The sequence below is a fragment of the Cygnus atratus genome, chromosome 4 (assembly GCF_013377495.2).
Source record: "Cygnus atratus isolate AKBS03 ecotype Queensland, Australia chromosome 4, CAtr_DNAZoo_HiC_assembly, whole genome shotgun sequence".
NCBI classification, from domain to species: Eukaryota; Metazoa; Chordata; class Aves; order Anseriformes; family Anatidae; genus Cygnus; species Cygnus atratus.
In genome coordinates, this window is record NC_066365.1 from 12,135,852 (window position 1) to 12,149,401 (window position 13,550).

Sequence of the window (13,550 nt, forward strand, 5' to 3'; positions counted from 1 at the left end):
GTGGCGGGGAAGTGCCCTGTGAGGGGCACCCGGAGGTCCTCGGGCTCAGTTCAGCCCTCGAGCGGCTGCCATGAGGTGTGGTGCCATGCCTCAGTGACCTGCCGGTGCTCAGGGGCGTGAGGAGCATCCTCCCGAGCACCCGCCAGAGGCACGGCAGCCAGGCTTCACCTGTGCGCTTTGGCAAGGAGTGGCTGCTTGGCGGGAAAGCTGTCTGGGGGAAAAAAATAAAAACTGTTGGATCACCTAAGTGAAGAGGCAAAACAGCTGACACATCCATGTTGGCGCAGGGCGGTGGGACCCTATTCTCTTTAGTGACCAGTGACAGGACCCGAGGGAACGGTGTCAAGCTGTGACAGGGGAGGTTCAGGCTGGATATCAGGAAGAGCTTCTTCACTGAGAGGGCTGTCGCGCACTGGAACAGGCTCCCCAGGGACACAGTCACGGCACCAAGCCTGTCAGAGTTTAAGAAGTGTTTGGACTGTGCTCTTAGTCATAGGTCTGAATTTTTGGGTAGACCTGTGTGGTGCCAGGAGTTGGACTCGATGATCCTTGTGGGTTCCTTCCAACTCGGGATGTTCTATGATTCTATGACCCTGTACTCGGCTCTGGTGAGGCCGCACCTCGAGTACTGTGTTCAGTTTTGGGCCCCTCGCTACAGGAAGGACATGGACGTGCTTGAGCGAGTCCAGAGAAGGGCGACCAAGCTGGTGAGGGGTCTGGAGAACAAGTCTTACGAGGAGCGGCTGAGGGAGCTGGGCTTGTTCAGCCTGGAGAAGAGGAGGCTCAGGGGCGACCTTATCGCTCTCTACAGTTACCTTAAAGGAAGCTGTAGTGAGGTGGGGGTTGGTCTGTTCTCCCACGTGCCTGGTGACAGGACGAGGGGGAATGGGCGAAAGTTGCGCCAGGGGAGTTTTAGGTTGGATGTTAAGAAGAACTTCTTTACCGAAAGGGTTATTAAGCATTGGAACGGGCTGCCCAGGGAGGTGGTGGAGTCGCCATCCCTGGAGGTCTTTAAAAGACGTTTAGATGTAGAGCTTAGCGATATGGTTTAGTGGAGTACTTAGTGTTAGGTCGGAGGTTGGACTCGATGATCTTGAGGTCTCTTCCAACCTAGAAATCTGTGTCTGTCTGTGTCTGTGTCTGACCCTCGCTGCTGCTCTATCGCTCTGAGGCGGGAAGGAGGCATGCTGGGATCACACGTGTCTTTTCATATTCATATTTCCATTTTGTCGTACACAAACCCAGTGTGGAAGGACAAGAAAATTCTCTCAGTAGGGAGAATCCTGAAGGACAAAGTTGAGGCAGTCCCAGCCCCCTCTCTGGGCTTGCGGTTTATTTTATTTGCAAGCAACTGAAGGTGCTCCCTGAGCTCAGTCCATCCCAGGTGCAAGACTTCACATTTGCCCTTGCTGCATTTCATGAAGGTTCTGAAATATTTAAATCTTTATTTCTAGTAGCACATTAACTAAGGTATTAACCGCATCAAGCAGTTCCCACTGTTCTCAGCACTAAGTGCTGTCTGGGTTTGAAATCACCTTTTTCTTTTTTGCTCTTTGAACATAGAGCTGATTCTTGCATCGTTCTTCCACGTAGGTCATTGTTTAATGAAATCCAGAATGTGAAGTTGCTGAGTGTACCCTTGCATAAACAATATTTTTTCTTGATTTATTTTCAGGCATACCCGGAATATCTTATTACGTACCAGATTGTGAAACCAGAAGCTCCCTCACAGACAGCAACAGCAGCAGAGCAAAAGACCTAGTAGCTACAGATCAGTGAAGAAGGATATGAGTTCAGTCTTGGACTGGGTGGATGTGTGTTTCACAATATCAGTATCATAAAATTCTTAACCTGCAGATAAGCTGTATGTCTTTTATAAAGCATTGCTGTCTTGATGAATATGGTATGAGTAACTCTTGCATACTCAACTGCTACTGTTCCTTTTGAGGAAGGTTTACAAGAGACTGCCTTTTAATAATATATCTCAGGCTCCTAGTCTCTGCAGTTACCATGTGTAAAATAATGTTGTTTTGATCTAGACTTTGGAAACGTTGTGCAAACAGAAGTCTTTTTCACAGCCATCTCACATGTTAAAATTTCAGACACTACTGTTTTGGTTATTTTATTTGCAGATAAATTGCATTAAGCCCGTAATTTTCTTTTCAGCATGCAGCACTCATTTTATGTTTTCAAGAGATGTTAGTCAACTATTTATTTTCCTTTTGTATTCTGAAGTTGAGCCAGAACCTTCTTAAAGATATTTTGCACAAAGTCAAGTTGACTAAAACCATTAAAAATGTAATATGAATTTCATCTGAGAAGGGGCTAGGTCCAGTTCTTCAATATAGGGTTTTTTGCACATCTCTGAGCAAACAGTACTAATGAGTGAGTGGAACTTTGGAATGGAAACAAATTGTGTCAATTTGCTGCTTTGCGTAAATTTCCAGGGGTGACCCATAGGAAGTGTTTGGAAGTGTAAAAAAACAGCTCTTGTACTTGAAAGAACTTCATATAGCAGGTCAGTGCCCTCCCCTGGTATCTCTAAAAGAACATTTCACAAGGCTGCTATTAAGTACATGCGGTTCGTGAAATGTTCCCCAGTTACAGTGGCATATGGTTTTGCTGGAAGATGGGTGAAAAGTCAGAAGGTTGCATGTACAAGAATGTGTCTGGGTCTCATTCCTCTCTTTACTGAGACCTAGTAACTGGGTTTCAGACTAGTAAGGGAGAGCGTTACAGCAGTTTAGCGTCACATCTGTGTGACACCAGAGTTGAACAACTCGTGATTTACAATTTTTTTAAAAACATGGCTTTTACATTTTGATGAGAACAAACTTGTAATAATAATCAGTTAGCAAGTGGATTTGTTTACAGGTGTATGAGAGAGCAAAGCTAGGATTTATGCATCCTAATCCCCTTCCATGCAAGTTCCCAGGTTTATTTTGTTGGGTAGGAGAAAGTTATTTTTAATCATTGCATAGCAGAGCACCAAACAACTTCATAAGTCTCCCTCATGAAGGATATAGATTTACCAAAAGTGGAGATCAATTTCTTTTTTTAAGTTGTTTTTACAACTTCAGAGAAGGTTGAAAATCAAGCCATGGTAGTTTGTTTTTTGGTTGTTTTGTTGTTGTTGTTTTAAACAACCAATGTCATGTGTTTCAGTGTTGGGCACATAATGACTGGAGATAAAATGTTCCTTTGAACAGGGTGTACATTTCCCTGTCAACCAGCACTGCTGAATAACTGATGATCCAGTTCATGCATTCAGGCTTTATCGCCCCTTAAGCAAGGAAATGACAGAATAGTGTGCTTTTAGTTTACAAAAACGTGCTCCCTGCAAGTGGGATTTGCTGATGTGTTTGGACAAAACAGACTTTAACCTGAAGAGTTTTTCACTTTCAGCTTTAAGACACAAAGTTTTCATTTTTAGCATTAAGACATTAATGTTGCAGCAGGTTATCCTCATAGAGGAATTTCACCCATTGTAAAATTAGTCATCTGATGCAGTTTGGCTACCTGCACATTGTCTGTTTGTAATATCTATAAAGAAAACCTTAGAAATAGCAATACACTAGCAGATCTTGAGCTTTGGATTTTATTTTTATTGAGCTGGCACTGGATTTATGGTTTCCACTTCATTTTGTGACCTGATGAAATATGTAGCTTTGAAGTCCAAGCCAGGCTCTAGCCTAGATGTCCTTTTAAATCAAATATCATTGATAAAATCGGATGCTTGTATTTTGGCTACTTGTTTAATAGTGTTAGGGTTGGAAAGATCACCACTAGGCTTTGAAGATTTGTATTCATCATTTAAGTTTGGGGTTTGTTTTTAATTTAGTTAATAATGGAGTGGGGGGATGTGCCTATCTACACTAGGGTTTCAGATAGTGGTGTGAGTGAGTGTTGCTCACCATCCCCATTAGACATAGTTTTAAATGGTAAAAAATTGTGCTGCTTAAGTGAGCAAAACGGTTAATGTGGGTGTGGAAGTTCAAAGCTTTACATCTTTGAAAAACAAGAACAAACCTAAAAACAAAAAACCCACCATGCTCATACCAGATTTTGTTCTTGTTTGTTGCTTCCCGTGTGCTAATTGAACTACATCTGGATTTCTTCAGGAGCCTTCAGCTTCTAGAGGATAAAAATATGTTGTTCAGTATTTTTGAACTGCCAGTGTTACGTATCTGGTGTTCCGTGCAGAGTAAAGGTGCTGCGTGAGGAAATCATTTTGCAGTGGCTTTTGTTTTGTAATGGCGTGATCTCCTTTCTGTTTGTGGCCAGACACAGAGGAAAACCAGGTCTGATGAGACTGTGTGTCATAGAAGACTGTGCAGGAGCAGCGTGTGCCTCTGCTGGTGTACCTTGTTGTAGTTCCTTCTACAGTTTAAAACAAAGTGAGGATCTGCCTATTGGTATTAAAGTTCCCCATGAAAAACCTGATCGTGGTTTTGATGGTAGAGCTCCAGCTGGCAGACTTTTACAGTGCAGATGTTGCTGCTGCTGCTTTAGCCAAGGGAATTAACTTGAAGCCTCCTTCTTCTAGAGAATGGGGTGTGGCAGGTTGCCCCATCCCTTCCTGAAAAGGGCAGTCCACTGATATGGGGGTGCTCCTTTGCAGCATTGGGTCACCAGCGGAGAGTCACAGTAGGAACTGAGGATGCAAGAACACACTGGGCTGAGCCATCTCATAGGCTTGGGAGGCTGGGCACCTCCCACTGACTCCAGGAAAAGCTGTTACCCATGGGACATCATCTGGTGTATGCTGGGGAAGGAGACAGTTGCCTAGTTGATCTATCCATGTCCTGTTGGGGAAATGCTTAGAAACATCTGTACAGTTTGTGACAGGACTTCTGTAGGCAAAACAGAAAAATACTTCACCATGTAGCGAGGACAGGAGGTTCTTGCTCTCCGTTGCTGAAACTGTTTCCATGAGGCAGAGGCATTAGGTACCTGGTGCAGTGACATTGCAGTCTGAATGCTGTCAATAAAAATGCTGTTGGAATTAAAAACAGAATACAGTCCCTTAGCAAATTGTATCTTATTTTCTCATCCTTCCATCCATATGCCAATCTTATTGTGATCCCAGCTCCATGAAACTCCATTGTACTAGTTTCATAGTTTTGCAGCCACTATTGTTCTCTAGTCCAAGGAATGAGAATTGTTTTTTTTTCTGACTTCTTGTGTTTTGAATGTTTGCATGTGATGTGATCAAATTCCACTCCATTATGCAGCAGGAATTTATGTTGCCTGCAAAATTCTATACTTTGATAATGGAATACCCCAAAGCAAAATTTTACACTGGAACAATAAGAAAGCCTCCCAAAATGTTCTGCGTTGCTGTCTTTGGTGGGCAGTGGGCACAGAATAGGTATTGTATATGAATCTGAATAGCTTCTTGAGAAGGGTGCTTTGGCTCTGGAAACCAGCCTGTTCTAACTGTTCGTTGAAGCCATAAGCAGAGGAGATACCTGCTCCCCACGAATGTGTGAAGTGCTGAGGGATGCTGACATGGTGTGCCACTGCACAGCCTGTCTGCTTAGATAGCACCAAATCTTCTCAGAAAGTCTCCTGCATCCCTTCTGTGAAGGAACACCTCCTGTGTGCACATGCACCACCTAGAATTTCCATGAGGGACTATGAAGAGAAATTATCCAGGGACAGATTTTTCCAAAAGATGTGAAAAAAGGATGGGTCCCAACCTCAAAATAGGCCAATTAGTTTTAACATTGCTAATCATTCTCAGAAGCTGAAGGTCAGGAAGCATGTGAATTTATTTTTAATGGGATTCTACGATTCTCCCTTTCCATGCTGCTCTGAAAATCTAGCTCAGATATCCAGAAGGATGTGTATCCCATGCACGTTTCGGTCATTTTAGGTTATGCTGCAACCCTCCTGGGTAAGACGTGGCAAAGCGTGGGTTCAGTTCACTCACAGGTAGCGAGTGACTTGGGAACCTTGGCAGACTTGAACCCACTGATGGTCAGAGGCGGTGCCTTTGGCATAGTTAGGAGCATGCTCTCCTGAGCTTTCAGAGCACAGAGACAGAGTGGCAGTGTCCCCACCAATCTGAACACATATTAGATACAAAACCTAGAGAATCAGAGGACAGCATATGCTGCTTGAAACTCCTGGAGGAAGGTAAATGAGCCCTTGTGTCAGTAGGAAACAAGAAACACATGCATTCCTGTTAGCGCATAAAACCTGATGGCATATTATTTGACTGGCTGTGATATATCTAGTTCTATCTTACTGAACCTCTTGGTGGCAATTTCTAGTGTTGGTTCCGTTAAGTTGGTTACTAATGTAGCTTGATTAGAGATCTCTATTACAAGGTAATTTTGACACTGTTTCTTCTTAACATCTGCACTACTTGCTTCAGCTTTGGAAATTGAAGTATTTTCTTTGTTTTTCCCTTGCCACAGTCCTGTGAGCTTACGCATCTTCATCGCTCCTTCTGCCAACCCAAACAGCAGTGTACCTGGGGGTTGAGTTTTTAGACTTTTTTATATAGCTTGTCTTCATAACTAGCCTTTTTTATTTCCTCTCTTGGTTACCAATTACCTGGAGCTGGGATATCATTTTATTTATTTCCTCCTTTACCCTCTCTCTAAAAGAAGACAACGGGCAGGTTCTCAGCCTATCTACATGGTGGACCTTAGGTAACATCGTTGTAACAACTGAGTTTGAATTATAAATGTGCTTGGCTAAATGTCTGATCTGCAATACTTGTAATAGTTTAAAACTCAATAAATACATTTTTAACAGCTGCTCTGTAAAAGCTGAGTGTTTGCACAAACTGCTGTTCCGGGAAGAGGCGCTCCTGGTGGCCTTCGGACAAACCCGCTCCAGACACAACTGTTGAAAACTGTTTTATTATTATTTTCTCCAAACAATTTGTTTTCTCCCTCCCTCAGGCAATAAATAAAAAGTTGATTTCTAAAAAACAAAAATAATAATTATAAAATAAAAGGAACAAAACCATACATATGTACACCAGCCACACAGGCATCTTACGTTGGAGTGGGCTGAGGGGGAAAGAGGTAAGGCTACATGTGGGTTGAAGACGAGGCATTTCCTGGGCTTGGGCCACAAGCAGAGGTGCACAGGTGACTGAGACCCTACAGTCCAGCTCAGGTGGATGAATGCTGTGCAAAGAGCCTGGCCTGTGGCATGCACTGGTCATGGAGCGTGGAAATCTTGAAAACGAGATGGAGGACAGCAATCAGAGTAATCAACAGCCTGGGTTGCTGCCCTTACCCCTTCTTTCTCTGCTTTAAACTACAGGAGGCTTGGCACAATTTGTATGGGAACCAGAGACCCACAGAGACACAGTGGCCAAAAAAACAAAACCAAAACAACAACAAAAACCACGCATCACTTAGCACTGCATCTCCCCTTCCATGCTCTCTTGGAAGACTCTGGACTCCTAGCCACAGAGACTGCTCTTCCCCCAGGAATGGGCTCAGATAGCGACTCGGTTTGCCTGCCAGCTCTTGCAGTGCCTCTTCCAGGCGCTGTCAGAGGTGAGGCTGACTGCAGGCACTCCTGTGTCACCGCTCCTGCTCGCCCTGAAGCCCTGCCTGCAGCAGCAGCAGCGCTTGTTGCTCTAACTCAGGTAAGCAACACCTACCACATGCACCTGTGTCTCCGTGCAAGGAGAAGAGTCCTGTGCAATAGAAATAATGTATGCTCCCTTTTCAACCCAGATGGAAAACCCAAATAAGGTAGGGGTAGAAATGGGATGGAAAGGGAGGTGTGTTTTTAATACAGTAGAACAGGGATGGAAAGAGATGAAGACCAGGCACTTCAGGAAACCCAGTGTACTATTTTTTTTCTCCCCCAAAACTGCGCCTGGCCAATGTCAGGGTTTGTGGCTTTCACAACTTCCATGCTTTCAAGACATAAAAAGCAACAAAAGATGAGATGAGGTAAGAAATTTCTCTATGAAAAAGACATCGAGTCCGGGGTGAATGGCAGTGTCCAGCACTATTGCTTAACGTTGCAGGGCTCCTTGCTCGCCTGCCCTCCCCACGCCTCCCCGATCTGCCTGGCTGGCCTCGGACCCTGAGCTAACAGCTGGGTGACATCGTGATGGGGCTGTGCAGGTACGGGAGGCTGCTGGGGGTGGTGTGGACGCCGACAGAGACAGGGAAGCTGAAGACAAACTGGGAGTTGGGGGTGGAGGTGGCCTTGCCCCGCTCCCGCAGTGTCCCCGAGGGGCTGGCAGCTTCCACTGCGCAGGAGGTGGCCAACACCTGTGACTCAAACTGCAGCAGCTGCCCCATGAAGCTGAAGTTGGGGGAGATGATGCTGCGGCGCTGCTTGACGAATTCGAAGGCCTCTTCCAGCTTGACACGCTTCTTCATCATCAGGTAAGCCAAGCAGATGGTGGCCGAGCGGGAGATGCCGGCCTGGCAGTGGACGAGGACCCGGCCGCAGCACTCCTTCACCGAGTCTGCAGGGCAAGAGGGAGACGTCAGGCTGACACCCTTCAAACGAGCCCAGCCCCTGGCCAACATGCAGGTGACAGCAGACCTCCCACCGATGGGGCAACTGGCCTGGCCTCTGAGCCAAAAACTCCAGGTCCCTGAGGCAGGAACCCCACCGCGGCCTCTCCCAGCTGGGTGGAAAACCACACGGACACAGCTGCTCCGAGCAGGCACTCACCGATGTACTCGATGGCCTCCATGAACCACGAGCTGATGTCGGCTTTGTGGTTGTCCTCCACGGGGATGCACTTGTACTGGTAGTGCCCCTCGAAGTGGTTGGGGCAGTCGGAGGAGACGTTCAGCAGCGCCGTGATGCCCAGCGCGTCGAGCATGTCCCGCCGCGCAGCGTGGTAGGCGCTGCCAAGGTAGAGGAAGGGAAGGATTTCTACGGGGCCACCCTGTTGGCGAGGAAAACAACACGTGAGCACAGGACAGCGGTGGGCTGGACACAACACCGGATGGCTTTGTAGGCCCAGAGCAACGCAGGAAGCTGGCACCTGATCCAACGTCCTCAGCAGGGCCCAGTTTTCAGAAGCAGCACGTGCTGCCTTTTCAGAGCTGTTAAACCCACCTCAGCTCCACCCCGAGGATCAGTGGGGTCTGGACTTGTCTGCTCTCCAGGGAGCACAGAATGGCTGGCATCGGGAGCACCGCCACGTGTTCCCAGGGGAGGAGAGGCGAGCAGCTTGCTGCCACAAGTGGGTCTCGGCTGGGGAAGGGCAGGGAAGCTGAAGCAGGACCTGACTGCCATGAAGGAAGGCAACCAGGGAGCGGGCAAACCCACTGCACGTGGGGTTTCTGGACCTACCTGGTCGTGAAGGGGAGTCCCACAGGAACTGAAGCCCAAATCCAGGGGCTCGGCGCTGCTGAGGGGTGAAATACTGCTCAGGGTCTTGGTTTTGGCACAGAACTCAGGATACTCTGAGGCAAAACGCTCATAACCCCCTGCAAGAAGAGAGAGCAGGTGTTAAGGCCGCGTTCACAGCACCACCGAACGGTACAGCTGGAGCTGATGCACCTCAGCATGCCCTTCACCACTAGATGATGCTACAGTGATGCATCGTGGCCTCCTGCCCCAGAGTGAGCAACCGGGCTCCTGGCAGGTAGGGGGGAATCCCTGGAGCCCAGCTGTTCCAGTGGGCCACGGCTCTTCAAGGCTCCTGGCTGCCCGAAGTCTACGCCCCAGGGTTTAGCCCCCCTGCTGACAGGCATCCTAATCCTCAAACCAAGGACAATGCTCTCGAAGACAACGGAGAGAAGACTTGCTGCCAGCATCCTGACCTCAGTGGCTTCCCACACTACAGACCATTCAATTTTCTACTTTCTCAGAAGTGGTAGTTCTGCCACAAAACCCTCCCAAAATCAAGGTTTTCTGCTGTCCCAGCCAAACTCTCCGTCCCAGAGCCAGCAAAAAAAACAGGCAAGGGAAGCTCTGGCACCATCTGGGTATGGCAATGCTAACACCACAGCACAGCTGCTCTCCAGAGAGAGATGTCCACTGCCTCCCGAGGAGTGCAAGTGAAAGAGCATCTTGCTGCTTTGACCCACTGCCAAGGAGACAAGCAGGGGTGACCTCTGATCTTCCTAATGGGCAGGCAAAACAGAGCTGCCACCTGTTGGCTTCCTGGGACAGGGAAACTGCGGTAATGGCTGCAGATAAACACCTCTGGGGAAATATCCTGCTGTCATTCAAATCAAATCAACAACCCTGACATCCTTGTAGAGTCTGATCTTGACCCTAAAAACCAAGAGAAATTGGGTATTGTACTATCACCGCAGGAATCTAGCTGGACAAAGCCCCGTGCTCCAGGATAGATGCTGAAGACACCCCCAACTGCGGGGTCTGTGCTTGCAGATTTGAGCTTGCCAGAGCACATGTAGAAGGACACATATTCCTTACCACACCTTAGCTGTAAGAGTGCACTGATCAAGGCTGGATCTTCGAAAGACCAACGGGAATGAGAATATTAGCTCCCAGCTAGATGCAAGCATATCCAGCAAAGCCACCCAGGAATCCTCTGGCAGCTAGAGACCAATCCGGCACCTCGATGTCCTTTATGGCCTCCTTCCCCTCCACAAGGAAGGATTTTGGTCCCTTAAAGCAGAAAAATGCATATACACCATTAAACGTGCACTGACCCACTCCTATGAGTGGGGCAGTTTGCAGTGGCTGCGTTTCCAGAAACTGACAGTGCTTTGCAGTCCTGTTGGTTAGACTTGGAGGAGCACCCAAAAGACAAGTGTCCATTACAGATACCCTCTCCTGGATCTATCAGATCCCACTCTCGTGGCCGTCACACCATCCGAAGATGGAGCAGCTGCCCAAGGTCATGTGGGAAAATGAGCTTCCTCCTTGGATAGGCAACGTGACCCCTTCAACACAACAAGTCAAGGGTTTCTCCTGAATGTTTCTCGTCTCTTTCTAAAAGCCCGATCAGTGAAGCACCACGTTCAGCAGCTCCATCCAGTGCTGTGCAGTTCCCTTTGGGCTGTTCCCCATTAGCACCTCTGACCACGAGATGCCCGGCTGTACGTGCAAAAGGGTCTGCAGGCCTCCGCAGGATCCCCTCCCCAGGGACCACACAGCACAGGTGCCCATCATCAAACAACACCTAGCTGGGCTGTTTATCAGGGAACCTAGCAGAAACCTGGCTTAAATACAACAGATCTGGGTTTTCTGCGCCCTGAACCCAATAAATTTGCATTTAGACACACACAATGCTAGGTTAACATGGGTATTACAAAATCAGAGCAAGCTGGATCATTCAAGTCGTTCCATGTGAGCAGGAGGTTTCAAGTGCTAGGACAGAGCTTCTAAGAGCCTGTTCCTCAAAGTGACGTTTTGTTGTTGTTATTTTGTTTGTTTTTCTTCTTAGAAATACAGGATCGCTAACCCCAAACAACCTCACTCAAGAACAATGGAGGCATCAGAAGCCTTCAACTGACCCAGGCCATCCGTGAAGAACGGCATTTCCTGCCACATGCACAGCTCCCAGTACTGTGACAGCTCATGGCAGAGCACCCAAAAGTGAGTTCCCCAGTGAGCACTCGCTGTGCAGGCACTCCCTCAGCAGCACATCGTACCGCAGCCTTAGAACAGCTCCTGCCGTTTTTACTGTAGCTAGCACAACAGAAATGTTAGCTCCTCCATCTATCAACCCCCTTAATGGATCTGCTGCTCTGCGTATATGCGTTCTCACCCCTGCTGTAAGTAAACCAGGGAATAAATTAACTCTACGGTTGTAAAAAAGATAAATTTAAAATAAAATACAAAACAAAACACAGAGCTCATCCAGGAACCCAGCTGAGCACCCTCCTCCCCTAAATAATCTTATGGCAACCCTCAGGACCAGCAACTCCAACTGTTCACAGCACCTCATTTAATACATGCTGATGCTGAGAGCATTGAGGAAGAGGGGGAAGAAGCCCCCATTGCAGCTGCAGTAGCAAAAGGAGCACAGAGGCAACACCAGGGGTCTCCCCACTGCAAGGGGGCATTGGCATGACAGCGGGTTTTTGATTTTTGGTGGGTTTCTGTGTGCGTAGGAGCAAGTACCTTCTCTGTACCATCAAGCCGGGGGTGAACTCGCACAACGAGGGGGAGATCCTCCCTCTTCCATTCGCTGCACCTTGCGCCCATGGATTTTGCCCCTCGCCCCCAGGACTGAGAGCATCAGCCCCGGGCAGCAGCACGGGGCTCTCTCGGCCCTTGCTGCCTCACCCCGCGCCTCCCCCGAGCCTCCCACCCCAGCGGGCGGCGGCCGCACCTCCAGCTGCCCCGGGACCCCACCGCCGGGCCGGCCGCGCCCTCCAGCCGCCACCCCCGCGGTCCTGGCAGCTCGGGGAGCGGGGGCTCGCCCCGGGGACGCTCGGGGACCCCCGGGCCAGGGGGGCGAGCGGCGGGGGGCCGAGAAGCGGGGTCCCCCCCCTTTCGATGCCCCTCCCCCGGTACCTGCGAGCAGGCGGATGTCGGCGCGCGCCGAGTCGCGACGGAGGGCGCGCACCACCAGCGCCACGGTGCTGTCGTCGCGCAGGGCCTCGGCGCGGGGGCTGCGCTCGTCGTACACCACCACGGCGGCGTACAGCCCGGCGCGCAGCCGCGCCCGCACCTCGCCCTCGGCCGGCAGGATCTGCTCCAGGCTCACGGCCCCCTTGGCCCGCCGCCGCACGATCGTGTTGCAGCGCACGTTGAGCGCCCCGCGGATGTGGCCGGCGCTGTGCGCCAGGAAGGGGCGGCAGTCCAGCACCAGGCACCGCCCGGGGCCGCCGGAGGGGCCGCCGGGGCCACCTCCACCGGGCCCGGGGCTCGCCTCGTCGCGGCCCACCAGGCGCCGCAGGGCGCTGCCCTCCATCTCCCGCAGCCCCTCGGTGGCCACCATGGCGATGGCGGTAGCGGCGGCGGCGGCGGCGGCGCTGTCCCCGCACCCCCCCCGGCACGGCGGCACCTTTACTACCCCCCCGCCCCGCCCCGCCCCGCCGTGCCGCGCCGGGCGCCTGAATGGACGGAACGCGCGTGAATGGGTGGGCGCGGACGACGTCACCGCCTCCATTCATAAAAAAAAAAAAAAAAAAAAAAGGAAAAAAAAGGAAAAAAAGGGCCGCCGCGCGCGCCGGCCATCTTCCCTCCCGGGGGTTTTTGTGAATGGGGAAGGGCGGCGGGCGGGAAGGGGGCGGGGGGCAGCCCGCGGGAGCCCTGCTTGGACCCCCCCCCGCAGGGACCCCCGCCTGGTCTCCCACCCTCCTTTCTCCCCCCCCCATTCTTTACACACGCACCGCGGGCACGTGCGCTCACACGTGCGCGCACACAGCCCGCTGGGCGCTCGTATGTGCACGCACACACACACACACACACACACACACTCACACACACACACACACTCACACTCACATACACTCACACACACACACGCCCGCGCGCGTCTTTGTGCCGTGGCTCTCGTTCATGCCTGACCGGCCGGCAACGCAGGGCGCATCAACCCTTCCGAAAGCTCCGCAGGGTCCCTCTGAGTAAATGTCTGCCGCCGCCACGCTTTCCTTTGTCAGAAAACGACGGCTCGT

General features: G+C 50.3%; 2 protein-coding genes across 5 annotated transcripts in view; one reads left to right on the forward strand and one right to left on the reverse strand.

Annotated features, from left to right (window-relative positions):
- Positions 1 to 6,936, forward strand: part of TNKS (tankyrase) — a 122,124-nt gene extending 115,188 nt beyond the window's left edge. For all 4 annotated transcript variants that reach the window (XM_050710325.1, XM_050710326.1, XM_050710327.1 and 1 more), the window contains exon 27: positions 1,676 to 6,936. In XM_050710325.1, coding sequence (XP_050566282.1) covers positions 1,676 to 1,779 — 104 coding nt within the window. In that variant the 3' untranslated portion in view covers positions 1,780 to 6,936. The remainder of the gene's footprint in view (positions 1 to 1,675) is intronic.
- Positions 6,937 to 7,070: 134 nt separating this feature from the next.
- On the reverse strand, positions 7,071 to 12,907 carry DUSP4 (dual specificity phosphatase 4). The gene is made up of 4 exons (XM_035555451.2): positions 12,445 to 12,907; positions 9,301 to 9,437; positions 8,671 to 8,890; positions 7,071 to 8,458 (listed from the first exon to the last, which is right to left on the reverse strand). The coding sequence occupies exons 1-4, from the start codon at positions 12,869 to 12,871 to the stop codon at positions 8,073 to 8,075; spliced, it is 1,170 nt and encodes a 389-aa protein (XP_035411344.1). The 5' UTR covers positions 12,872 to 12,907; the 3' UTR covers positions 7,071 to 8,072.
- Between the last annotated feature and the right edge of the window lie 643 nt (positions 12,908 to 13,550).

Coding starts and splice junctions, on each gene's coding strand:
- DUSP4 (XM_035555451.2), bottom strand. CDS start 12,871: ATGGTGGCCACCGAGGGGCTGCGGGAGATGGAGGGCAGCGCCCTGCGG. Junction 9,438..12,444: donor CGACATCCGCCTGCTCGCAG/GTACCGGGGGAG, acceptor CTCTTCTTGCAG/GGGGTTATGAGCGTTTTGCC. Junction 8,891..9,300: donor GGACTCCCCTTCACGACCAG/GTAGGTCCAGAA, acceptor CCTCGCCAACAG/GGTGGCCCCGTAGAAATCCT.